The following is a 27,753-nucleotide window of genomic DNA, read 5'->3' as shown; positions in this document are numbered from 1 at the left end:
TACATTAACATGTAGTCAAATGAACCAAGACGAATGAGTCGCTACAATAGCTAAGACAAGCTGGCGAACATTTTACGCTAAGGGCATTAGCCAAAGCGCTAGAGGGTGCAACGTAGATGTGGTGCTAAGAGATCCCCCTAGAATTTTTTATCAATTTTATTGCCCAACACGTTTCAGAATAAAATCAAGCCGGATCAACCTAAGTAGAAACAAATATCTTTGCAGTACTCACTTAAACCCAGAATTCTGTATCCAAGCGGGTCAATCTCTATTTCATTACTCCGCAATTTGAACAAACTATCCTTGTAAACTGAGCCGTTAAAAATGTTGTATAAATAAATAAAAACTATGTAGTTGACAATGTTATATTAAATTAATATTTTTTTGCCGTAATATAGTGAACGAGGAAACACTAAGATACAATGAAAGATGAATTTGTTAAAAAAAATGTTTTGAAGGTTTCCTTGGAGAGAACAGCACGTAGTGGACCATAGGAATGTTCACTTTCAAGATGGGTCGCCTCACATCACCTTTAACAAACAAGAACACATTACTCAACTGCTGGAATGAAATTTAAATAAAAAAACAGTTAGTGAAGTGGCCTGGCGAACATTAGAGACGAGTTTTCATGATATTAAAAGTTAATTGAATTGACTAAAAGTTAAAAAAAATCTATTAACCCAAGTTCATTGCAGCAATTTTCCAGAATACATAGAAATACAAAAATCTCAGCAAATCTAGTCTATTAGATCACACTTTTTGACTGATTTTCTTTCCTACATTAAAATCAAACAATGCTTTGTGTCTTATTGTAAAGGTGGCAATTTGTACATCGTTCTGATTTATGTAACATTAGAATTACAATAGTTGTTTCATACATTGTGCTGACCAGAAGTATTTTAAAGGCTAGTTTATTGTTGCAGCTCTCCTTATCATTAGATGGGTGGTAGATCAGTACACTCTTGTGACTATAACAGTTGAGAAGCAAGCTTTAATGTCACATTAAAACATACAGATTGTACCTCTGCAGTATTTTAGGGCATTAAAGCCGGCTTAACGTCGCAGTTTTCATTAATATTAAACGTGGTAAATCTGAACATTGTATGATTTTAGCACTTTCCTAGGCTAGCTTAAATGGCAATCCTATTTATGTACAGAGTATCTAAATCTAGTACATGTAAAACATAGTTAGTTACCTGTAGTATCTGACTGGCCTCGAACGCTGTTCCTGGCAGCAATATAACTGGCGAGGACACATGTCCTGACTCCACGCAGATCATGTTAGGGAACTCATCGTCTCCGAAGTCTGTATAATCCTTACTGTGGTCCGACCATGGGTTCCAGACTACTGTATCTGGGAAATTGTATTTTTGTATTCGCATCTTCCTACCAGACACCACGTTGGTGATGATATGCTCCTGCGGAGTGTTCTGATATATCCGATCTGTCCATTCACCAATGGTGACTGACTCTCGACCTTCCTGATAAATAGCGCCGTCTCGAGTCTGTTTAACAACATCGTTTGAGAATGTTAGATCTTGGTCGGTTTTTCTTGAATGGGAACACGTAATATGACAAATAAACATTTGGGTACAATAATCACAAGATTTTCACAAGAATAGGTTTAATATTAAGATAAAAGTTTTAGGTTTTTAAGTGTGGGTTTGAGTACTGTATACCTAACTGGTAGTTGGACGTTAAGTTCCGCCCGAAAAAAATGCGATTACTTTACTTTATAAGTAGTGTATCAGTTAACAAAATGATAATACACTGAAATGACACTTCCTCGGAGTTCCTAAATTCAATCTCTGCCGGAATCACTTGAATTGAATTAGTTAGGTTTTTTTTTTTCAAAAAGTGTCAGACTCACTAAACAGATTAATACAGAGAGCGGCAATAAAGACAAATCCCTTGCGACCTAAAAGATGTAAAGATGTGGTTCTCTCATGATCTCATGTTTCTTCTATAAATGTGAGCGCCCTGTTAAATGAGCTAGATTTTGCCTATGAATTCGTTGAACCAAATTCTCATCAACTATATCTGCATGAGTGCTGGGGATTTCCTATGAGTGCTTTCTCAACATTTCTAAAGAAGTGGTATAGTTCACTTTCTTTTAAAGACAAGCACATGAGGAAAGAATACACTGGAGCCACAAAATCAAGAACCAACAGACCACTTTGAGGAAAACTTTTGATTTTTTTTTTTTTTTTAAGACTCAGAAGACTTCTAAACATGCACTTCAAGAAAGAGCGAAAAAAAAAGAGTTTGAAGTAATAGTAAAATACAGTGAATGTATACCTTGTCTATGAAGGTACAGCCATGCAGTCCTGTAATCTGACAGCGCCGTACGTCAGGAACTTTGAAGTAGGTGTGCAACAGCAGGTTAAACGAAAAGGTTAACTCCGTGCTTGGGTTGTACACACCGATTATGAAATGCAACTCCTTTTCACGCAATATCAGCCGATAAGTCAGTCTGAACCTGGAGCAAATACAACCCAAATATTATCATTTTCGATTAAGAAGCCGAATTAATTACTAGTGTACATACAATAAATAAATAACAGTTGTTATAAAAAATTCAACTGAATACTTAAGCCTCAAGTACATAAAAAAAAATTCTAAGCAGGGCTTAAACTACAATTATACTAATTGTTCTTAATTACAGATTGGCGTTGGTTTTAAAAATGAAATAGTGGTGATGCATTATTGTCAAATGTTCATGATGGCCTACATAACTGTGATGAAACTTTATTGTATTTATCAAGACCAACAAAGTAGAAACAGGAGTGCATAATTTTGTCGGATCTCACACCCAGCGATACTAGAGTGAAGGCTCTATCAGGTGTCTGAAAGATATCCTACAAAAGGCAATAAAAAAAAAATATTGAAAACCTTTTATCGGATGTATGCCCCTTTGTTATAATTATATCACTTACGCGTAATTCCATATTTCTCTCGTGATCTGAGAATCACTTATTGTGAAAATCGCTTCTACATCGCCGCTTGGGAGCCTTTCTGGGCCTTTCTCTAGGTTCCATCGCATAACCTGGACAAACGCATGTGGTGGCGCGCATCTCCAGTGAAATTGTGCTGCAATAGAGAAATGCGTTTGAAAAAACTTTCAAATATTAGTTCGTATCCAACATTAAAAGTACGCAAGCACTTTCTTAATTGGTATTTTTTTTAAAGTAAAAATCTTTACTAAATTAAAGTTACCTTCAAACTAAAATACGGATTGAATAATTGCGCCATAACGAAACCAACACAGGAGACACTTGAAATAGCTTCTTAACACCCTTTGAGACATTGCTGCTAATTGTGTTATTGATAAAACTAGAAATGGCTTAGACGCATTAACTGCTGACTTAACTAACATTAACTGTAAACTAGAAACTTGGGGTCTGCAATGAGACCGCAAATGTGTGTCACCTGCCGACTGGCCTATGATCCGCCTTACTGGAAAGGTCACATCTTCGTTACTCTCAAATTAAAAATTAATTTTGTTTTTTCTGAGTCTTATATAGTAGTTGCATGTAGTTTAGACGGCTGACACTACACAAACAGGTGAGGAAAAGAACTAGTCGTTAGAATACGTACAACAGAAAAGCTAAAAACCAAAAAGGCAAATTATAAGCCTAGGGTAAAAATTAAAAAAATATGCTGTTCAAATAAGACTAGAAATTCTTCTAATTTTAAAAGGGTACTTTAAGACAGAAAAATTGCTTTTGGAAGTTAGTATGTAGGGTGTGATCAGAAAGTTCACATTTGATGCCAGAGCGAAAGAAAACTCTGCATTTTTCAACGTACAATTCAATCATGGTTAGTTTGCATACCTAATATGAGCTTACTGCAAGAAATAATGTAAGCCAAATGTTTCATGAATTAATACCATCTGTGAGTCAACAATCCTATACTCTTACAATAACAAAGCTGTCTTAATTGGCTAAAATCCCAAAAATTCTGTGTTATTCTGATCGGTAAATGTAACTTTTCGCCAGGCAAAAGTGCACCATGGAGCAGTTGAGGTGTTAATCACAGGGTGCTAGGTGTGGACTGGAGACCAGAGCGTCCTTGCGTTTTTTTTTTTTGAACCAGAAACAACTTTTTTAACATTAACTAAGAAAGGTATTTTATAGCCAATTCGCACGGCAAAGTAAATAAAGTAAAGAGAAACTCAAAATATATAATAAAATAAATTTTCATAGGAAAAAAATGAATTAGAAATTAGAAAAACTAAGCACAGTTAACTTCTGCACCAAATTTTAAGGAATCAGCCGGAGAGGTTTTAGAAAAATGACAGAAAGCTAAAAATAATTATTTGCTTTTAATCTATCTAATTATCACCACTGTGAGGTTCATACATAGAGAAAATAAAAAACCATTAAAGTGCAGGTCAAACTTCTTCGCACAACCTGATGAACCAATCCTTGAAGGTGGATGAAAATAAGAACTACTGAATGAAAGAAAACGAAAAGACTATAACGCATGAAATAATTAGATATAGCCCACCAATACTATTTAACCATGAATTCAAGGTTGTTTTAATAATTTTAAACTTTTATAGAATTGGAAATTTAAGTAGATGATGCAGTAAAGGGAGATTCAGATTTGTAAATTATAATAAGCCATTTGATAAGCCAAACTAGTAAGTCATTTTACAAACACCCAGGGGCCAGTAAAAATTAGGAAGGGGCATTCTTCCACATCTAATTTTTTTATAATTGTGTCTTAATAATCTTTCTTACATTTAATATAACGTACTTACTCATAAATATTAGTAATAGAAAAGCGTCACAATGCAGAACACTTTTTCAAACCGGGGTAAATCCGGTAACCTTAATTTTACTCAACTTTTCTTTGTAATTTTCTTCCAAAAAAAGCTACGACTGTATTAAACATGCATAAATGTTAGGTCTATCACTGTTTATCTCTTTTTTTAAAAAACGAATTTGTGATTTTACTCCGCTAAACTAAAAGCGTTAAATAAAAATGTTTCATCTACTCACGGAACACAAATGGTATGCCTCCTCTAATTGCTTTCTTCCCATCAAATACTGCTTGTTTGCTTCAATAAAAATTAACACTTTAATAACTTATAAACATTATTACCTGGTTAGAAACAAAAAACTAAGTAGTGACTGACCTGACGAAAAGTTGTTCTTGGTTGTTAACTCGCCATGACACAACCGTCGCTCCTATATTTGTTTTCAACAATTATTTATTAAGGTAAAAAAAAAAAAACACAAATAATGAAAGTAATATTCTCAATAAAAATAAGTAGAAAACTTAAATTAGTTAATTTAAGTGGACTAGATAAGTTAGGACAAAGTGGAGGGCAGTGGCGAAACCAGAGCTTTTGGTATAAAAAACCGGACACATGAAATCTATATAAAAAAAAACAGTGAACGGTTAAGCCAGGGCAAAGTGGGTTCTCTATGGCTCATTGCTGCACTTAAAATAACAAAATCATCTTGAATAATGGTTTTTAACACAATTAATACTAGTTACTAGTTACTAGAGAATATTTACCATGAAGATTTATGGTGCAGGTTGTATTATTACCCCTGTCCAGCACAACCACACTAGTAGGCGCTGCCATGATTACACGAACACAACACCTATACAATCTAACTCTCTAGTCCCCGGCTTTTCATTTTTTATATAAAAAACTAATCACTTTTTTTTGCTATAAATATTGATTAATTAATCTGGAGTTTAATTAATTCACTTAAGCAGATTTTTACTATAAAATATATTAACGTTAGTATTTTATTGAAATTGAAAATATATTAAAACGTTTACCTAGTTTTCTACATTAAAGGTAGATTAGAGATAAGAGGCGCTTGGAAAGCAAAACTAGAGGTTACTACACTGTTACATTATACTTAAATTGTTGACACTTAACATGGCACCAAAGTAACCAGGTCTTAAACAAGTACTAGAGTAGCATTCGTTTAAATTCGCTAGAATGATTTAGTGAAGCACGAATTTTCTTACTGCAATTCTCATTGTATTCCAAATAAAAATTACATTTTGGCTTTTTCGTTTTTGTTTACGCTGATTATGCCTTCTCCTTCTTCTCAGTGACGATATATTTTTTCTCTGCATTTACATGTAGTTGGCAATCGGCAGCCCCCCGGCTCCAATTCTATAAAAACTTCATTAAAGTTAGATGCTGATCTCGCAATTACAGGAACATCATCTGCACTGACATGACATTGGTGTAATGTTAATTCATATAAATAAAATAGTTTAATAATATTACCCCAAGGGTTTGAATATAACAGAGGGTAGCCAGTTCCAGGACAATACAGAAAAGAAAGCTGGTGATAAAGGATCACGTTGTCTATGATTGATGGTGGTACCAGTCTTCGAAAATCCAAACCTTACCTTACAATGAAGCGCACGCCAAGGTGTGTTAGTGACGACTTAAGCAGTCTTTAGCGTTAACATGCTTGACAAAACCGTTTACTCACAATACCGAGTATCTATTGAAAGATTCTATCTAGTTATTGACCAGAGGTCTTGGAATTCGTTGAAAGGCCCATAAGAAGGGGTTCATAATGAATCTTAGTTCTTAGTTTGCCCTTAATTCAACTATTAGCCAGGAAATCCTCTTCTCATCACATGTTATGTTTTTTGTCGATAGATATTTTTATTATTTTATAATTATTTTTTTAAAGAGAAAGATTAGTCCCAGTATGGGTGCCATCCATCGCTTTAGATACTACCAGTTTAGCTGTACGTGGACCACCACTGCTCGAGTAGGGTTTCACTCCATTGCTTCCTATAAAACAAGTCCCTGAAATTCATATTTCTTTCTAAGGGCTGTTCCACCATAAATGTTAATCTATATACTGCTTTAACCAACACTAACAGATTGAGTTTGACAATCAAAAACATATTTGTCTTCGATATCGCTCAGCGACGGTTTACTATTTGAAATAGATCATAATAGCCGCAAAAACGCCTACAGAGTCTAAAGACGAGTACAATATTTCTGTAAACATCAAAATCTTTCCTTAGATATTTATAAATGTATATACATAAACTCATCTTAACCCACAAATCAGGAACTTCAAACTTAATTTAATTTTACAGAAAACTTACATTTAAAATAGAGTAATATATACGCATATAAATTCTTAATATTATTTTAAATTTGAAGTTCCTGGGATTTTCCTGATTCGTTGGTTAAGCTGCCTCCACCCACTTACCCAATTTCTAAAAACCAGTTTTCCTGAAGAGGGTAAATTAAATTAAAATATACTTGGAATCTGAATTAATTTTAATAAGAAATACCAATAAAATACACATGAAATATCAGTTTTTGTCTCGTACTTTTCAAAGGCACTATAGTTATTTTTTAAAATGTTTATTTTGACACTGACAAGCTTTATATTTACTTATTTTTTGGTTTACATAGAAATCTCATTTCTTTATTACAAAATAGATTACAAAAAATAACAGAAATCAGTGGTCCAAACTCAACTTTCTACTTTTTGGTGGTCAATTCTTTTAATACTTGAAAACTATTTATTCACGACTTTACTGACCAAATTATTTTTCATAAATGGTACGTGGCGCACAATTTATGATTGGGAAAAACAAACCGTAATTCCACAAAGCGAAAACAACAAAACAAAACAGGTTTCAGGGCGCCTGTCCGCATGATCAAGCTTTTTCTGATAAAATGTTAGACAATCACAACGTAAAATATTAGAAGCTGTAAGTTTCCTAAGCCTATACTCATGAGTGAATACGGAGATCTCTTGCCTGAAGCACATACAGAATCTCAGAATGAAGAAGAAGAAATAGAAATTTCTCGCTAAACAACAATGAAAGTTCCGAAACCTTGGAAATCCTCAAGACTGAACCGGGACTGCTGAGTGTGTGAAGCAAAAGTCGAGGAAGGCCAGCTAAAGTAAAAACGGGAAAAAGTGGAGGCCAAGAAAAAGATACAACATGCTGAGAAGAACTAATGAAAGTGAAGCGTTGAGCGAAGGACATACTTTTATTGCCGAAATCCTTATAAAAACGCTGTATATTCATTCAGCTTAGACTCAAGAATGGAAGAAGACTAAGGCTGAAGACATTTCATCAGCATTGTAAAATGATCCTTGGGTGCTTGACTACAAACCAGAAAATCGCGAATTCATTGGAAATCGAGTAATACTTCGGAATTAGTACTATTTGGATACAATTTGGAACTGCTGAAAGAAGAAAAACTCGACTGGTATTTAGAGAGGTGCTGAAGTTGGAAAAATGCCCTTTGAAATCGGGTTAATGTCTATTAAAAATCATACTTGGATAGTCAGAAAATATTTTTTAAAAAAGGAGGTATTTACGATAATAAACTATTACTAAAGTACGCTGCCAATTAGGTTTAGGGTTCGAGGTACTTAAGATTCTAAGTCTGAAAATTACTGTTTCGGTAATCACTAGAGTCAAGAAGTGACTCCGTTCCCGTCATTTGGACGGGGGCAAACGCCACCTGAGCTTTGTGCTTTGGGCCGCTAACCACTCGGCCCAAATGATTAAAAAAATACTCTACCACTGATTTTCTACATTTATATTCAATGATAAAACGATTAAAATATCACATTATAATACATTAGATGGCTTCAACAAGTCATGCCTTGTCTTTTCGCCATTCCTGACGCTAAATGACTAATAAACACACCTGTGAAATAGCTTTTGCCTAGTCAGATACCATCTGTCAAATGCGTCAAGTTGGTGTGCCCACCTCGTGATTTTTTGGATATCGTTAGTGCCATCGATCAACGTTTTTGTAGCAAAATCAAGAGAGTTATTAATGAAACAAAATAGGCATCCCAACTAGTCGTTTAGTTTAACAGATTTTCTTAGATAACCCCCTTAATATTCCAGCACAAACGTCGAAATTTGGTAGTTAGGCGGCCAAATGCGCCACTGACGATAAGTAATAATCGAAGGAGGCACTCCAACTGTGTTACTTTCTTTTATTGCACTTGTAACCTATAAGTATTAATAAGGATTCAATGTGTAACCAAAATTTCAAATTTGAAAAAATGGCTAACCGGAAGTGCCGTTTTAATGAATAGATTTTTGTAGCTGTTAGCAATTTTCTGCTGGTAGAGTTTGTACTCAGGATACCTCAAAAAGGAAGAATCGCAGAAAGTCCAAGTAATTAAATTTAAACGTTAAAAAAGATGAACATGAATTTGTTCTTTAAGCATTGAGGTTATTGAATTTATTTCCCAAGATTTTTATTCTAACTGATTAAAAAAAAAAATGTATAAATAAATAACACCCAGGTCAGAGACGCTAGCGATCCAGTCAAAAGCTATTTTCTTAAAATAACTATTTTATTTTGCCTGCGACATCTATAAATCTAGTTGCATGTTGCCAGCTTGTTGAAGCCATTCTATGTCTATTTTTCAAATACAAAAATAAACATCAAACACGAAATTAAAAAAGAAAACCTTTCTTTGTTCTTTTTATTAGTTTAGAATTTCAAAAAACAGAGAAACAAAATATGGAAACAAAATTGACTAAGTTCATGGAGAAAAACTGCTTAGGAGAACTGTCGTGTCGCGCTTCGTCTTGGTGTACTTTCTGGAACAGGAGCACTGTGGTGAGCAAACATTCACAATACTTTAATAAAAACACTCTTCAAATTGATTTTTTTCAAATAAATGATATAAAATTGAAAATTTATTAACATTTCTTGTGCAAAAAAGTTAGCTCTTGACCATAGAGGTGCAACCATAGATATCCTTCTAAAGCACCAAGTCAGAACAGTTTTGTCACTGTTCAATATTAAGGTATCGTCGAAGCATAATGGGGAATAAAGGTTTGAAGAAAACAGATTAATCGGAAGTGCGATTTTACTTAACAGATTTCTGAGGTTGTTTGGAGGTAGAGTTTTTCTGGAATGCAGTTGCACGTTTTTTAAATTGCTATTTACCCACAAATATCTTCCAATTTGGTTCGAAACGTGTTCCCACGAGAATTATTTTTAAGAAGTTGGGGACAAACATAATACATTTTTTTTAAATATCTCAGCAAAGGCCGCCGACTACACAATATCAAGTGTTGTTTGTTCTAAAAGATAAGAAAATCTGTTAACTGGATGTGTATCTTTACAGAAAAAAGATTTAGGATTTAGGAGTTTTGTGGAAACGGCTCTATCGATTATTTCCATAGTTAACATGATGAATGTAGAAATACCTATTTTTATATTTGAAACAATGCAAAAAAAAAAAAAAAAAAAATGGACGGTATAGTAAAGAGTTACTAGGATTGAAGGAGAGGACAACCAAGAGGCTTCGAAGGCCATAGCGGTACCCAAAAGGAAATGAGAACTGGCAGACTTAGCTTAAAGGAGCACTTTGAGCGAGCTTCCTTTAATATGAATCTTGGAATTCTGAGAAATCGCAAATAAATTTTCTCACGGTAAGAGAACCCAAAGGAAATTTTGACAATCTTTTGAGCGATGCGAATAATTTTGCACAAAAATGTATTCGATAAGTCTAAATAAAAAAAGTTAAGTAAAAAAAGTAGTGCATTACTTGAAATAAATAAGTTACTTTTTCTTATAAGGCGTGAGTGACTCCTGGCCACTGTCACTGTCGCAGCTGCTGGTAGAGGAGCTGCAAGAAGTAGAGGTGTCTGAAGCTACACCCGTCGAGTTGGTCAGGTCTACGTTTTCTGCAATCACAGCCAAGTCGGGATATGTCCGCTGCAACAGAGCAAGTCAATCGATCATGTGCATTTAATCAAATACGTATGGTGGAGCTGGAATGGATATAAAATTGGGGATAAAGGAACTAAAGCTTGTACTATATGATTCGCAGTCAAACCAGCTGTTCACTGTTAAATGCCATTTTAGTTTCCATAGAACCGTGGGTGATTTAACATCGTGTCATTGTTTATGAGATATTTTCTTCCTATCTAAGCTAAGGTTTACGAAAAAAACCACTTACTCTTGAGGCTCTCTATTAGAAATTCAAGCTCGGTATAAAACTTAAGCTTTATGGTAGCTCTAAATAAATAAAAATTAAATAGATAATAAAATAATTTTTTAATTTAATGTAACAAATTCAAACAGATCGTAAAGCTTGTACCTTTAGTGCCCTATACCATTTTCGAGCTAACTTAGGTCTTCCTCTCACAGTTTTGTGCCACACTACCGGAAAATTGGTTCTGCTACAGAAGTTTTGAGTGACTGCCACAGTAGTGTCCAAATTGAGAACGACGTGCCACCAGCCGCCTGGCACGAATACAGTCTCTCCCGGCATCTGAAGTATTTCCACCTGTGAATGAAAAACTTTGACAGCTAAATTGTGTGCATCTTTTACTAAACAACATTACCAGAACATATTCATCCCTAAGTGTATTTTTTGTTCATGGAGACCAGAGGTGAAAAAAATATTTTGTAGCGCAATCAATACTAATGAATAAGGTCAAACTGCTAGGAAAGCTTGTGGTACCTCTCAAGTGTCGAAGATAAAAAATGGAAAACATAGCCAAGGGGGAAAAAGAAGTGGAGTCGCATTAAGTTCAATTAATCATCCTAGTGATTAATAATATTAATTTTGATTAGGATCAAAACCATTTGGGATCAGAACCAACCACTTACCGGTTTACAGTCTTGTGGCCATGACGGTTGCTGGGTCCGAGGGTAAATTATATTAAACCAAGTAATAGCTTCATCACGTTGCTTGCCGCCATCTGCATTAGTTACTTTTAGAATTTCTTTCGGCGTATGTGTTGGGAAAAGGCACCATCTGAAAATGGTAGAGGTTTTTTTTAAAGCTAAATTCATTGCCACTTAAAATATCTATTTTTGCCTCCTTGATTGTCACAGTTTTGTACAAAGAATACAATTATTTTAAGTTCCGCTTAAGTAATTTTAAAAGTAATGCTTATATTTTATGGGTCAATTTTTTAGGTGCCAAATTGTTTTGAAGATGGGGACACATATTTTGACATCAACCTTTTTTAAACTAATAAAAACTTATAAGTTACACATGGGACTCGAACTGGAGATCTCCCATTTACAATTCTATGCTCATGATAATCACTTCACCAAACCCGCCTAGCCGCTGGAATATTGATTTATAGGCGGTGATTTCGTTCAATGCTGCAATGAGACCTTGCTGGGTATTTCAAGATTTTCTAGACAGAAAAACTAGCTGACAATAAAACCATAGAACCAAAACTGCAGTTTATTGGACCAAAGAAAACAATATGGCCGCACTACATTTATTTTTGAGGTGCTCTTCACAATATCTCAACCAAAGCGGTCAAGACCTCATAGTGAACATCCTTATGTGTGAGGCTGCCTTCTTCGAGATAAATTGGCTCACTCATGTGTTACCTGTTAACAATTCGTCGCACTGTCAACCAGTCAACACTGTCGCACAGTGACTGGGAAGCATGGGAGACTGTTTATTTACAGACTAGACATATTTAAGGTAATCTACGTCTCTTAATTAATTAATTTACCACTTCTAGACTGAATTTTATGTTAATTTTCGCTGAACTTGTAATAAGTAGGTAGGGAATCAATTGTAAAAGAAGTTTGTGGTTTCTTGATTAGAGAGCTTAGCAAAAAGCTCTACATTTGTAGATCTACACCTACAAAATTGGTGCTAACTGTAATAAAAGTTTGCAAGAACTGTCTACTGCACAGGAGGTTTTCTAATCCGAGTGCCAGTCAGTCACATGAGCATTCCGGAAAAAATTAATTGGATGATGGCCTCTACTCTATTTACTAGCCTATGCCGGTCAGTGTCTAGATCTAACTTACGGGGTGAAAGCGTCAGATATTCTTAGATATTAGGCGATTCAACAAGTTCAACAGTCTCAGAACATTGCAGTATATTCGAGATACGTCAACACAGGGCTACACCTAAGGAAAAAAAAGCCATCGACTCCGTCTTCTGATAAATTTTTAATAATAATATCCAAATTATTATTCAATAATAAAACCAACCTTTTATGCCCAATAACAAGTGCATTCCACGCAGATGTTCCTAGCGGATCTATATGAATTCCAGTCCCAGATCTGGCAGGACCCATGACGAACCATCGGTATGGGGGCCTTCTCCGTTCACCACATAAATGGAAGAGGTCGTCCGTAAAATACTCTGGTATGGTATAATCTTCTAGAAGTCTTTTTCGGCGGCGGTCCTTTAACATGATATAATCATATAAGATTTTCTGAAAAATCACTTTAAATGTAGTTCCTTTAAATAAAAATATATTTTTAATTTAATTCTCTATGTTATTGTTTTGCGTGTCCAATGACTGTTAGTTTACAGAAATGTTTATAAACAATTAAATTTAAAAAAAAGTTGATCATCTGAAAATTTTACAAGAATTATAGAAATTTCAGGAAAAGAAAAGGCGATATTACGAGAAACGAAGAAAATAATCTTAGATGTTGACGTGCCTTAATTAAAATAAAAAAAGCTGCAACAGGAAATGATGCCAAATGTCATTAGTATAAAAAAAAACACCAATTAACAAAACAAAGATACGTTAAATAATAGTATATTAGCAGACTGGATTGGCTCTCTCATCTTGTATGATAGTAGGAGTTGAAACTCACAACAGATCTGAACATCACAGAACAGTACTTCCGGCAACAAAAAGTTCTGATAAGTGACGAATTATCAGGTATATCTTAAAATCTTCGATTAAAAAATGATTAATAAAATAAAGCACTGCCCGAATAAATATGAAAAGAAAAAATTAATCATTATTCTCGAGGTGCCAAACAAACAAATTACATGAAACTGCGCCACTTTTAAACATAAGGATAAAAAAGCCCAAAAGAATTTTAGGATTCGGATGGTTCTAAAATGTGGCTAATTGCGTTTAAAAGCTACAACAGATAAAACTATTATGTATGCACAGATTTTTTTTTAAAAAAAATCAAAACTATTTTCAAAACATTCGCAACAAAACGAATGATTGATTTAGGAATCACTAATTTCAATTGGCAGATTTTGACCAATATTTTATGGTCGGATCTACCTAATGGCACTTAATCGAAATATCAAATTTGAAGATTCAGGGATTTTCCATTATTGAGTGATGCTCATTATTGCAGCCAAGTATTTTAGCAACATTATTACTAAATTCATATGTTGGAAAAGAGATTTCCGGTCGAAAACATTTTGATTTAAGCTTCGAGTGCTTACTTCCTTAACCGGTAGTTTGTAAACACATTTCATGGTGTTTTAAAGTTGCGGGCGTATTTACTGTCTTTGCCAGTAGTTGTTTGAAAGTCATCAAATTTTCAGATTTAATAAAAACTGTGATTAAAGGGTAAAAATATCGTATTCAAAACACTTTCCAATCTAAATTTCTCTCTCTCTGGACACACACACACACAGTACTGAAAAAAAAACCTTCTTACTCAAGTGACAAAAAATAATGTAACATAGTTTACCTCGCCGAAACCACTGTCGAAAATATACAACGGACTGTCGTCCGTAGTTGAGAGGATGTAGTCAACGAAATACTTCATTTTTAATTTCACGCTATATCCCTGGTTGTCTTCACCACATTTAAATTTCTGATTCCTATACTTTTTTCTCAATCTCTGCAACAAGATTATTCTAATTATACAGCGTACTTAGTTGTCTATAAGCTGCATTCTACAACTTATTAGTGAAGCTTTTAAAACAATCGGTATGGACCAACTTCTAACTTCTAAGAGCGTAAGTATGGTGTAAGTGTTTGAGGTGACAGTGCAAGAGTCGTAAAGAATCCCAAGAGGATATTAGCTCAATTCATATGTATAACAGATAGCCATTAAGCTAGTAGGTCACAACACAAATACATTTTTTAGAAACAAAGGTGTTCTAAAATATGTGTGAAGAGCCATCAAGAGGATAATTTAGAATTCATTACTTTTAAATCAAAGCATTTTCAATGAAATACTCATGGGGTGTTCCAGCAAGATTCAGTAGTTGGACTCAAGGCGGGGTCGGAGGCTAAAACTGAATGCTGCTTAGTTTATTAGTGGTTGAGATAGGCCGATGGACTTCAGGTGTTTAAATAAAGGTGGAAATTTTGCAACATTTTGGTTTTAATTATCGTTGAGGATGTTACAGTTCGTCTCCAGAAATCAGACTAGTTCCAATCCAAGCTAACTGGTTTCATATGCTCTTTACTGTTGCAACTTTTAAAATACACTCACATGAAGGTTCCATTTGTGTTGGGCCGGCCAGTTCCTCTGCACTCCGGTAATAACGACTGGTCTGTATGACTGCTCGTATTTCTCAATAAATTGCCTGGTAGATACCGAAGCTACATCTATCCTTTCAAGTTTGTCATTCACTTCCTTAAAAGGAGCAAAATGTGCTGCATAGTTCAGCATGGTCCATGACCAAGGATCTCCTAATTCTGCAAAAAAAAAAAAAAAGTTAATATTCTAATTTCAAAGAATTAGTTTTAATTGATATTTTTTGAGAAAACTATTTAATAAAAACATATTTTACCTGGCCTAGATCGTCGTTTAGCCTCTTTAATTTTACGTTTGGTCCTTGACGGAACAATGCCGTTTGATAAAAGTACTGAAACGTACAAAGATATAATTAGTTTTTATTTAGGCTTTATTACTATTAAGTGTAGCAAGCGCAGGCCATTAAAACTATTAAATTAAGACTATTAAAACTAACCAAAATCATCCAATTCGTAAACGCTCGTTTAACTATTTCTTTGTAGATTCACGTTTGATATCACAGTGATTAAAAAATATATTAACTAGCGTCAGAATGAAGTAGCTTTTTATAACTTACCCTAAAGCGATGAACCCTAAACAAGAATACACGGAAATAGTACTCATTATTAAATCGTCAGCTCTTAGAAGAAGGCCTTTTAATCGCGCGACCTGAGCATTTGCTCAGTAGGATCGACTGGTGGGTTAGTGGAAAAGCTCAGAGAACACGGCCAAGTTATGAGGCCCAACCTCCGGAATAGTTTGGAACTGGCAGGGAAAGTTAGGGTCTCTTAAAAATGAAACATTAGAAAACCAAAGATAATGTAGTATGTTGTTACCATGACCTAATCTAATCCTGATTTTTTTTTTTAAACAAATTAACAAACGTTTCGCCAAGTTATTCTAGCAATATTGTTTACACCAATGTACCCAAGCCTGACGTAACTTTTCAATTAACGTAATATTCTAAAAAAAAGTTCATTAAGTAAATATAAAATAGAAAAACGCACACAAAAGAACAACCGTGCTCAGAAATATGTAATAAACAAACGTTGTATACTACAATAAAACTGACTTAAAATGCCTGGTCATTATATTTCAAGGAGTCTTTCTAAGTTACAAAATAAATAAATAATAAGATTCTTAACACCACTGTTTTGACATTTTCATCGTAAGCTGATCATTCTCTGAAACGTTTAATGTTGCGTAAAAAAAAAAAAAAAGCTTTTCTAATAGGAAAATTTCTATAACTACTTCTTCTAATAGGTCAGAAGTAACAATGGCTTAAATTTTACACAACTTCGTTGGCCGCCATACAGCACAGAAGGCCTAGATGTCGGAGCTCCTAATTACTACAGTAGACGGACATGTCCGAGCAAATTATACATATTCCGGTAGGCGGTAAGTAAGTTGCCTCGTGATAAAGAAGTCTCAAATACGTTTAAGATTATATGATTTCTCTACAAAGGAGGTGCTTAAAATTAAAGTCATCTGTCAAATAGCTTGATAGGAGATACAGTGACTCCCATTAATATTGGGACACCTATTACAAAATGATTTAAAAGGAAAATGAAAACAACAGACAAAAGTTTGGAATTTTTTTTTTTTTTTTAATTACATTAGCAACATCTGTAGAAATTATATATAAGTATAAATCGATGAAATTCCAAACTGTTAGGTAGCACTTTTTGAAAAAGTGTAAAATAAGGCTCTCAAAAATATTGGGACACCAGAAGTGCTAGAGTTTAAATGTTCAATATTTAAAATCTCCTACTATTTAATATTTGGTTGGTAATAATTTAATAATTGCTTTTTGACTTACAACAGCCCTCAAACGATCAGGCATAGGTGAAACAAGTTTTTGGTTAATTCAGGTGGTGTTTTTTTCCTATTCTTCCAGGAAACATCGTTTTAATTCATTTTTGTTAGATATTATTCGTTTTTCTTAAAGCACTGGCTAAATATTGCCATAAATGTTCAATGGGATTAAGATCTGGTGACTGCGGAGAGGTTTGGAATACTTTTGGGCAATTGTATAACAGTCACTGACGTATCACCCAAGCCGTAGGTTTGGGGTCGTTATCTTGGTAGAATTTAGAAGACCCTAAAATACCAAATGTTTGGGCACTTTTTTCAAATTATATTTTAATATATTACTATAAACCATTTTGTGCATCATTCCATCAATAAACACTAATTCTCCAAATCCTGATGCGGACATCCAGCCCCAAACCAGAACTGACCCACCTCCACCCGGAGGTGCAGCTTTAAAACCCTTTAAAGTTGGCTGTAAATTCTTCTTTTCGAGTTCAGCATTCGCCTTCCTCCAGACCATAACCCTTCCATCTGACTGGAAAACATTAAATTTTGATTCATCGCTAGAGTATATCATTCCAAAAGTCACTATTTACATTGGAATATTTTTCGGCAAATTTCACTCTCTTAACACTATTTATCTTACTGACAAAAGGATTCTTCCAGGCTACTCTACCATGATAGTCGAGTTTTCTTAGCACTCTCCGAACTGTTTCTGCTCCTTTTTTGCTCTCTGAACATGTCAAAAATTTCACATAGAAGTTTTGGAGCACTAAGTCGGTGATCTTTTTTAATTCTTTTAATATATAACTCTACTCTCTCTCAGAGAGCAGTTGAGGACGGCCTTTTTGTGGGGTTGAAACAATTCTTTTTTCTTTTTGGTAACGCTGAATGATGTTCCACGCAGTAGATGTTTTAGGTCCGATCAGTTTTTCTGTCTCTCTAACACTTTTTATTGTCTTTGTGCAAAGAAATTACAATTTTTCTTTGTATTTTTGCGCGACATGTTACACCTGGCTTGATTTATATAAACTAATTTAATTATTAATTTCATATTGAATATATGCTTAAGGTATATATTTACAAATTGTATAAATATTCGGGCAAAACCTTGGACAAACTATAAATTATAATAGTGTCCCAATATTTATGAGAGGTAGAATTTGCTCTTATTATTATATATATTTTTTTTAATCTACCAAAACATTTTTATGTACTTATTTAAATAGTTTTTATTTAATTAATAGTAATTATAAAATGAAATGAATTTATAAAAATTTGAATAAATGGGTGCCACTTTTAATTTTCGTCAATTTTGAACTTCTGTATGTACTGTCCCAATATTAATGGGAGTCACTGTAGGTTAACTTGATGATACCTAACTTCATAAAATTAATGGTGTAAAGCCATATTTCTGGCAACAATGAATACGAACTGAAATAATATAAAACATAAAAGTTTCCTTGAAGTTATTACACAATTTATTGTAAAAACCAAACGAATTTATTGTTTAACATATTTTAATTGTGTCAAAACATAGTAGCTATTTATTCAGTTTTTATCATCGTTGATATTTAAGCATTTCTTTGAGAACCATAATACGAGTAAAAAGAACCGTGGGATTTCCAGCATTCATATTTACATAATAGGTAGGGTATGACATCGAATGGCATTGAACAGAAAAAAATAAAATAAATAAATAAAAATAAGAAAGAAAGAAAAATAAAATAAATAAATACATTAATTTAACAAAAATCATCGTTTTCGATCTCGTACACGCTAACCAATGAGCTAATTAATCCCTTTCCTTCCCAGAACTTCTAAAAATGAATTCCCGCCACTAAAGATAATTTATTTACACGCGCTTGTACTCATGAATAATGGAGCAAGTGTTGATGTAGTTATGAAACTTGAATTTAGAAATGGTGATCCCAGTTCGAATCATGCAGATAGTTACATTTTGTTAGAATAAAATATTAATAGTAAAAGTACATGTTTCCGCCCTCGTCCACGATACCTAATTGGCAGTTGACCCCACCTGAAAAAATAGGAGATTACTTTTTCTTTACTGAAGTACAATGATATGAGTGTTTACTGGCCGAAATTTCATAGACCTGATCATATGCTATTCTTCAGACCTTTGCTGGCCTTTAACTAGACAGAATTTCTTAAAAAAACAAAAACACATTTTTTTCCCCCCATAAAGATAACGAACGCTCTAAAACCTCTGTAAGACTAAAAAAAAAGTGGAATAACTTGATTGCGTTGATCTGTTACACTCATAATTGAACAAAAAAAAAAATTATACGAAAACATAACTTTCGTTTACACAATGCATCAGAAAATGGAATATGTCAGAAAATTTTGATAATGAATTCAATTTAATCATACAGAGGACAAATGTTGCTTGGTTTAAACAGAATATGGTGAAATACATATTAAACTTAAATAATTTTTTCCTATTTCGTAATCAAATTTGTTTTATATTAATGTAGCTGCAAGGTAACCCTAAAAACAAAGTTGTAGGTATTAGGACTTAATACTATACAAAACCTTTTTATTGCCTACATCCCTAAACTTACGGATTATCTAAAAGCTACCTCTAAAATTATGTATATGATGTATATGGTTTGCAAGTTATAATATTTAAAAAAAAATGTCAAATGTTAACTGGAGATTTGTATGCTATGTAATTTACTTATTATTTAACGAAGTTGAATGTATTACCTTGTCTTAAATTCGGATCGTTGAATAACTTCTTAGTTGATAAATGACTAACGTCCATCGATTGGTCACTCATGTTTACGTGAATTATATATCAGCACTTCAAAATACATAAATTAAATATATAGGAAACATTTACTTCACGGGTGGCGAGCGAAAATATGTGAACATTCTTTGGCATCACATCTGCCATCAACGGCACATCCACCATAACCAGACTGTTACCTCCACGATTATCGCCATTCATGTTTTATGTTAGGAGTACTATCAGGAATACTTAATATTTTATAGAAATTAATTTTAAAAATGTATTTCTCATACGCAGCTCTCCTGGCTTACATTTTCTAAAATATGACTAAAAACATCATGAACCATATCATAAAATAAGTTATTGGGGCGGGTGTTGGTCTAGTGGTCAAGAGCGTGGCTCCCCGTATAACTACTTTTTATTTGTCAGAAAAATTGTTTAAAGCAAAGCATGAGCTTCCGACGATTACTTTACTTTTTAATAAGAAATAAACCATTTTATTCTATTCTGATCTTGAATATGGTCTCCAATCCCATTTATTGTTTGTTTTTTTGACCTGTACTACAGTGATTCAGAGCTAACTCAGTTACAGTTGTATACTCGGTTTCAGTATACAATGGCCCATTAAAAGGCCTATGAACAAGATAACGGCCGCTTGGCCTTGCTGGAGTAATGCCACAGTAACTTTGGGCGAATAACTCAAACGTTTTCGCTTGCCTTTGACTTAGGGTTCATCCCACCTCTCCTCCAACTAGCTATGCAGCCATTCCCTGAGTGACACACTGACAGGCATTTGTGATGCCGCAAAAGGGATCCCGTAAGACCAGCTGAAGTCCCTACCCGACTCTAGCGATATACCTCCTCATTACCCCTGTAACCCAAAGTGTGTTTCCTCCATGTTAAAACAAGCGATGTTTCTTTCATATAAAGCAACCCTCTCTTTTGCTTTGAGGAAATAGGAGCTACATTAGCTATAACACAAACCGCTTCATAGGTAATAGTTCTATGACCTTTAATTATACGAATAGCAATTAATCTTTGAACTGAACACAACTCCGTCCTGTTATAGCCAACTTCTAGAGCCTCAATCCAAGCAGGAACAGCATATAGTAAAAGAGGAAGTATGGCACCTGAATAAATTATCTGCAGAGCGTCACATCCTATACCCCAATACACCTTTGCAGTCCTAGAAAGACGATGTATCAATTGAGTGCATTTTGTTTTTATATTTTCTATACCACAGTTCCATGTAAACTTCTCATCAAAAATAACTCCAAGGTATTTCAATTCTGAAGCCTGTTCCAACCTTTCATTATTTAAGAAAACTGACACACGGTGTATTAATGACACACAACTTAGGTTAATGTATATGGACAGTTGTGATAAACTGAAGTAATTTTTCAATGTTTATTTATTTATTCATTTATTTTCTTTTTTGGTATCTGCTAGTACTATATGTTAGTTATGCAAATGTAAATTTGTGATTATGTGATCTTTAATACTAAGTGATAGTAATATATACATGTAATATTGTAATGGAGCATGTAGAATAAAGTTTAATATATATATATACGTATATATATATATATAAACACTGTAACCCGTTTGCTTGAGTTCCCAAACAAGAAATACCTTATTCTTGCTACCAATGCTTTTAGGATTTCTGAACAATCCTACTTTAATCTTTAATAGACTTTATAGGATTTGATGAAAAAACCTCCGTTATGTCATTAATGAGCAGTGACACGAACTAAAAAATTGCCACAATTATTTACCACTTCCTTGTTTGAACAATTCAAACAATTTTTATAGCGATTTTAGGGTTGGCATCTACCTATTGTATTTTATTACTATTGTGTTTTATCACTACTGTATTTTTTACTTCCATTTTATTAAACAATAATTGTTCAAAACTATAATGGTTACTTTTCTTTTTGTTTCTATTCCACAAATTGACATATGTAGGAGTAAATTAATAATTTGATATCAGTGGAAAGTGGGTTACGCAAAATCCCAGTTTTCTGCATTTACACCCCTCTGTTCGGGGTGGGGTTTTATTAAAAGCAAAAAAAATCAAAAAAATCTTGAAGCTCAATAAATGCACAACTCTTTCTGTAATTGGGTGACTCTTTGATTCATTAAACAGTGGAAAAATTCAGTCGAAAATTTTAACAAAAATCATCGAGAACGAATTTTGGAGACATTAAAGTAAAAATTTCATTGTTTATAAGAAAAGTTTTGAGGCTCTGGATTAAGCAGATTTATAGGCAATTTAATGCTCTTTCGTTTAGAATAAGCAGTTTTGTTGTAGTATAAAGGACAGAAAAGTTATGGCCGTTTGTATGGTGAAAAACGCGGAATGTCTAAAGTTAAAAATGCAAATATTTTGGCATTATTGTGAATCAGGCCAAAGTGAACAGAATATTTTGTGTAGCATTTGAGCTGCTGAATCACCTCCTGAAGTTTTGATCTCTCCTCCGTGTACACCCTGTATACTAGATAACAGAAATAATTCCTAGACTTACAGGTTCGAAGTAAAATACAATTAAATCGAAATAACCCAATTATATAGAGTTTAAGAGAGTAGATTTAAAGGATCACAAACTAACTTGCGTACAAAAAAAAAACACTTGTAACTTAGAGCAGAAACTTGACAAAGAAGAAGGTTTAAATGATAAGGTTCTAACAAATGAAGTAGAGAAGTTTGCAGTCAGAACATTATAATATGATATTTGTAAACAGCACACGTATATGTATAGTTATTATTAATAATAAGCCAATAAAATGAATAATAAATCCCAATAAAATTGAAAACTGGTTTTTTGCCGGCAATATCCCACACACCCTCTGTGTGGTGAAGAGAAAAGCTGAGAAGACATGCGCCTCGAGGGCGGCCAACTCTCAGGGCAGGCATGTGTCGCACGGCAGTCAGACCGGCAACGGACTGCACTCAAGCCCCTTCTAGTGTCCCTCTATCGAACTGTTCGTCAATTTTAGGCCTTGACGTCTTCTTTTCTGGCACATGGTTTAAATTTTTCACAATCCAGAATCAAAAATGCCAGACTTTCGAGCAAAATAAATATTCACGAGCAAATCAAACATTCCAGACTATAAAAAAATCCTTTAACTATTTACCACCTTCAATTAGACGACTTTCAAGAATTAGATATCAATTTACCAAACCGGTAATGTCTCGACGGAAGCAGGCCAAGCCGCGATCATTGAAAAGTAAGTAAGCAATAATATTATTTTTAATATATACTACCATAATTTATTTAATATCTCCTTTAGAGTTAGCCATAGTTTAAACTACACTGAACATAAATTATATAGTAAATTTATCAATCAAAAATTTCAATTTCTATTCAGCTTCATCGTAGAGTTAATGCTGAAGAAGATAAGAACTGAAATTCAAGAGCTTTCTGCTTTGACGACTGTTATTGCAGCAATAACTTCGTCAGAGTTAGTTTTAGCTAAAGCTGTACAGGACAAAAATAATAGTAGATTTAATAAGCTACAATTTTCGTTCTATATAATTTTATCGCAGCGTTAATGCTGAAGAAGATATGAGCAAATAAATATTTAAATGGTGTACTTGTAAACTGTTTTTACATCAAAATCTCTTTAGAATTTGTCCTTGCCAAAACTACCGTAGAACATAATTGTAGCAAATTTTATTCTCTACAATTTTTGTACTATAAAGATGTATCGTAAAATCAATGTTAAACAAGATATGAGTTGAAATTTAAGTAGTATCCGTTTTGTAGACTTAATGAAGCAATATCTTCTTTGGTGTTAATCGTACCTACAATTATAATAGAATATAAATTGTAGTAGATTTAATTCTATATCTTTTTGTTTCTATTCAGTTTTGCATATAAACTAATACTAATGAAGATATGATCAAATATTTAAAAAATTTCAAATAAGGAACCTATAGAGTACGAAGAAATACACAAACTGCAAATTTAATTTCAATATTTTAGGAATACTTGGATACCCAACTACGGTTATGTAAAAAAAATAAAAATATCTTTTTCTGTCCTTGCATACTGCTTAATACTGCCTTTTTTAAAAAGCGCAGCCAAATTTACACTCTGCATTAATTTTGTGCAGGCATTGGTACTGTTTTTTTTTTTTTTTTGTAGTGGCATTTCAAGAAAAGCTTAAATTTGCCTTCCTCCAATCCCCCTCTCGCTAAAATAAAACCGTTGTTGTCGTTTTCGCGAACGTTTAAAAAAAAAAAAAAAACTGGAAAATCGATTTCGTTAAATGTATCTTCCGGTTGATCGTTTTTGGCCAAAAAACGGTGATACTTCCGGTGAAACGCAAAACAAAATCTGCCCAGTACTTCCTTTGGCCACAGGTAAGGTAAGTAAAAATTTGATATTATCACACACATATTTCCCCAACTCCAACGATTACAATTCTAATTTTAAATTTCCGAAAACTAAATATAAGTGTTCTAAACTAAATATGATAAGCAGTTAAACGTTTCTCTGGTTGAGAATTGTCTACGATTGGGCGCTGTATTGTCTAAGAAATTCCTGCCACTTCTCTTCCACCCTAGGACCATAAAAATCAAACAAAACTTATCTCTTTTTTTTTTTTTGAACTCCTCAAAAAAATATTTAAATCAATTCTGCAGGCCAAATCTGTTTGTCTATCCAGTTGGTAATTCAAGTTTAAAGTATGTAATACAATAAAGCTGGTTTCGGTGGTGAGAAGTGAATGAGAAATCTATTCTGTAAAATTGCAAACTCTCGGTTTTCTGTAAATGTGATACTCTTTCATTGTTTTTAAATGCATCCTAATATTATGCTAAGAATAGAATCGTGCCTTGTTCTGACGAAGTACTTTAGATCGATGCATATGATATGACTTGTATGAGAGACTTATAAGAAAAAAAAAATATATATATACAACAAAAAATAAGGTTTTAAATACAAATAAAACTCAGTCTCCAATGTGGGTAAACAATATTTGCGGTTAAATAAAAATTGCTTGTGTCATTTTCGTGGAAATCGTAAAAAAATAAAAACTGCAGCATGAATCTCGCACTTACAAATACCAGCATAAGTGCACAAGTCTAGTATCACTAGTGATAGTTGGTATCTGTAGGAACACCAAATTTAAACTTTTTGCATTGCTCTCTTTCTTTTACCCATGCACACATGTTATTTTATAAAATAATAAAATAACTGGCGAGCGTGCTGAAATAAAGTAAATAAAACCCACACATACATTTTCCGAATTCGTGGGGGGTGGCCTTAGAGAAAATAAACATTGTTTAGCAATTGAAGTCTTCATCAAATTAGAGTTAGTTAATTGTTGGCTTGAGGGCCAGAGCGGCGCAGCCCCCTAACCAATAATGTACTGTGAGTAAGTAGTTTTGAAGTTTTGTTTGTTTGCTTGTTTTTTTTTTTTTTCAGAATATTCATAGTTTGGTAGGTAGTTTGGATAGACTTGTGGCAGATAGAGTGTATTTCCGAGGCACATGCTTTGCCCTAATTACTGGCTCTATAAAAGCGCCGTCCCGCGGGAGTCGCCCCGGGATTATGATGTATCCCCCCTAGGGGATACGCCACTTCTCTCCCCTGGGCTCTGGCCTGCCGCACTCAACTATATCCTATTCCACAACACCGCCATTTTTTTTCATATATATGTATATATTTGAATCCCGAGAGGTGAATTTCCATTGCTGGATAACATTAAATAAAAACTGCTAACCCGCACTATACCACAACTATCTCCATTTTATAAATAGCATTATTCTAACAACGTTTATTAAAAGAAGAATTCAAAGAATCTATAGCCAGAGCTGATCTACTTTTTTTATAAACAAAGATAGTCCCAAATTCTAACCAATATTTAGCCAAAACTACTACAGAACATTAATTGTAGGAAATTTAGTACCCTACATTTTTTTTTTGTTTAGTTCTATGTAGTTTTGCATTCAAAACCAGGAAATATTTATAAGTACTACTGGGTGTCCCAAGACAAAGAGATATTTTTGGATTTAAACTGTGAATACCTTTGGAATGAGCAGTCTTCTGACAACTTTCGAAAAAGAAAGAAGGAAGTTCTAAACTCGCTGGTGAAAGAATTGAGTGAAGCAGATTATAATAAGTTGGCTGCCTCACAGTTTAGCAGAGTTTATAGCACACTTCCTGGGCGGCACTGCCCAGGAGTATTTAAACATAAGTATTCTTTTTTCAATCACCAAATTGATTGCACAGTTACGAACTTGCAATAATTATTGTATAAAGCTCACTATAAAGAATATAACATATGTAATTAATCCTACGAAAAATTGTTGTATTTGTAATATGGGCGTGAATGAAGATCTAATTCACATATTTATAGAATGTCCCGCATACCATTCTGTTAGAGAAAACTACCTTTCTCATTATGGTTCCCCTATCACCTATGACAACTTGTTTCACCTATTATTGTCATCTGCGGTGAAAGAAGACCTAATTAAGATATTTAATTATGTCAAAATAGTACTGCAGCTAAGGCAATCCTTGTGTCAATAATCTATTTGCATTCTTTCTCTTTTCAAATATATTAAAAAGAAATTTTTGTTTTTGTTTATTTATTTTTCTCTTTCAATTTATTACATTGAAGATTTATAGACTATTATTTATTTTATTATTTTATTTTGTAATCATAAGAGAAATCTTTTGTACACAATACTATTAAAATTTTTTTTTTTTTTTTTTAATGATTTAAGGCGCGTCAACATCTAAGGTTATTGGCGCCCGGAGCTTCTTTCAGTGCACTGCCGGCCTCCGGACAGTGTTCTCTCGTTACAGACAACACTGTCCATCACCGGACAGTGAGCTGTAAGATGCTCCTAGGAAGAGAAAATCTAAGGGTCAGCAGCTGGATTCGAACCCGGGACCTCCGCGTGGGAGTCCAGTATGCTAACCTCATAGCTAATCCCTTCCCTTATTAAAATTTGATACTTTTCTTTTTATTATTACAATTAATTAATTATTATTAATAAGCAGATTTTATGTTATCTAATTTCATTTTATCATTTTTTATATATAGATGTGCAACTCAACTCTTTGTATGGTTTATATAACTTAAACAAATAAACATTCATTCATATGTAGTTTTGCGTCATAGTGAATGCTAACTCATATAGAACTGAAATTGAAATAATGGAGCTGTCCGCCTAGCAATATTTCCCATTCAGTTAGGCCTTGCGAAAATTACCACAAAACATTCACTGTTGGAAAAATTTAATTCTTTATAATTTTCATTGCTCTCTTTGAACAGGCGTCTAACTAAACTGTTGGTATGTTGCAGGAGAAGGCCAATTGGAACTGTGGTCAGAGCAAGGCGAAGACAGCGGTGAGTTGCACCCGATGGGTACCTTTGTAACCCACCGGGATATTTCTTTTGCCATTGTATTTAAACATACACGTTAATTTTAACACTGTGTGCAAGAAGATCACATTACTCTGTTGAGAACAGCTTAGTGTTTAAGCTAACAAAAATCATTCTTACAAATAATTTTCATAAATAGTGTTTCAAACAAAAGCGAAAGTCTTAGTGAGTAGACTCTTAACGAAAAAAAAAACAAACAAACAAAACTCACTATTCACTCCTTCGGTCAAGCGATTCCCTTTAAAGACCTAATTTTAACATCATAATTAATTTATACAAATTGTGTACATGAGGTAAAATCAATTTACTGAAATGTCACTTCGAAGGTAAGCCCTAACTTTTGGAACCCATCTAAATTTATGTACCTTTTCAGGAAAAGTTTGAAGAAATCATTTGGATTAGTTTTTGACAAAATCGAGGAAGGCTGGTAACTTCGTTGTGTATGGCTTCATTTTTAGTTAAACAATTTCCCACAAACTTAGAATTTTAGAAATGTTTTTAATGCTCCTTAATTTTACAATAGTTGAGGTGATAGTGAATAGATATTAAGGGTTAATTTGTATGG

The 27,753-nt window shown here is 33.7% G+C and overlaps 3 protein-coding genes across 7 annotated transcripts in view; 1 reads left to right on the top strand and 2 right to left on the bottom strand.

Moving 5' to 3' along the window:
* Positions 1 to 351: 351 nt before the first annotated feature.
* Positions 352 to 5,684, bottom strand: LOC141459566 (uncharacterized). Its single transcript, XM_074138788.1, has 7 exons — positions 5,530 to 5,684; positions 5,144 to 5,195; positions 5,007 to 5,065; positions 2,937 to 3,090; positions 2,299 to 2,479; positions 1,197 to 1,505; positions 352 to 530 (listed from the first exon to the last, which is right to left on the bottom strand). The coding sequence occupies exons 1-7, from the start codon at positions 5,597 to 5,599 to the stop codon at positions 522 to 524; spliced, it is 834 nt and encodes a 277-aa protein (XP_073994889.1). The 5' UTR covers positions 5,600 to 5,684; the 3' UTR covers positions 352 to 521.
* A 3,080-nt stretch (positions 5,685 to 8,764) lies between these two features.
* On the bottom strand, positions 8,765 to 19,997 carry JMJD6 (Bifunctional arginine demethylase and lysyl-hydroxylase PSR). 4 transcript variants are annotated; one of them, XM_074138806.1, is made up of 9 exons: positions 19,763 to 19,997; positions 15,501 to 15,575; positions 15,200 to 15,405; positions 14,447 to 14,599; positions 12,983 to 13,179; positions 11,624 to 11,771; positions 11,109 to 11,297; positions 10,572 to 10,723; positions 8,765 to 9,597 (listed from the first exon to the last, which is right to left on the bottom strand). In XM_074138806.1, the coding sequence occupies exons 1-9, from the start codon at positions 19,833 to 19,835 to the stop codon at positions 9,540 to 9,542; spliced, it is 1,251 nt and encodes a 416-aa protein (XP_073994907.1). In that variant the 5' UTR covers positions 19,836 to 19,997; the 3' UTR covers positions 8,765 to 9,539. The 4 variants fall into 4 exon arrangements, with proteins under 4 accessions (XP_073994907.1, XP_073994909.1, XP_073994908.1 ...); XM_074138808.1 differs by having other exon boundaries at positions 8,765 to 9,611; positions 10,554 to 10,723; positions 19,763 to 19,993; XM_074138807.1 differs by having other exon boundaries at positions 8,765 to 9,611; positions 19,763 to 19,993.
* Positions 19,998 to 22,702: 2,705 nt separating this feature from the next.
* Positions 22,703 to 27,753, top strand: part of L (zinc finger protein Lobe) — an 80,541-nt gene continuing 75,490 nt past the window's right edge. Inside the window, exons 1-2 of one of the 2 annotated variants that reach the window (XM_074138698.1) lie at positions 22,703 to 23,015; positions 27,108 to 27,152. In XM_074138698.1, coding sequence (XP_073994799.1) covers positions 22,976 to 23,015; positions 27,108 to 27,152 — 85 coding nt within the window. In that variant the 5' untranslated portion in view covers positions 22,703 to 22,975. The remainder of the gene's footprint in view (positions 23,016 to 27,107; positions 27,153 to 27,753) is intronic. The other variant, XM_074138696.1, reaches the window with a different exon arrangement.

Source organism: Rhodnius prolixus, unplaced genomic scaffold, assembly GCF_049639745.1.
Source record: "Rhodnius prolixus isolate KJV_2025 unplaced genomic scaffold, Rpr scaffold_11, whole genome shotgun sequence".
Taxonomy (NCBI): Eukaryota; Metazoa; Arthropoda; class Insecta; order Hemiptera; family Reduviidae; genus Rhodnius; species Rhodnius prolixus.
This window is presented reverse-complemented; position numbering and strand designations above follow the sequence as displayed.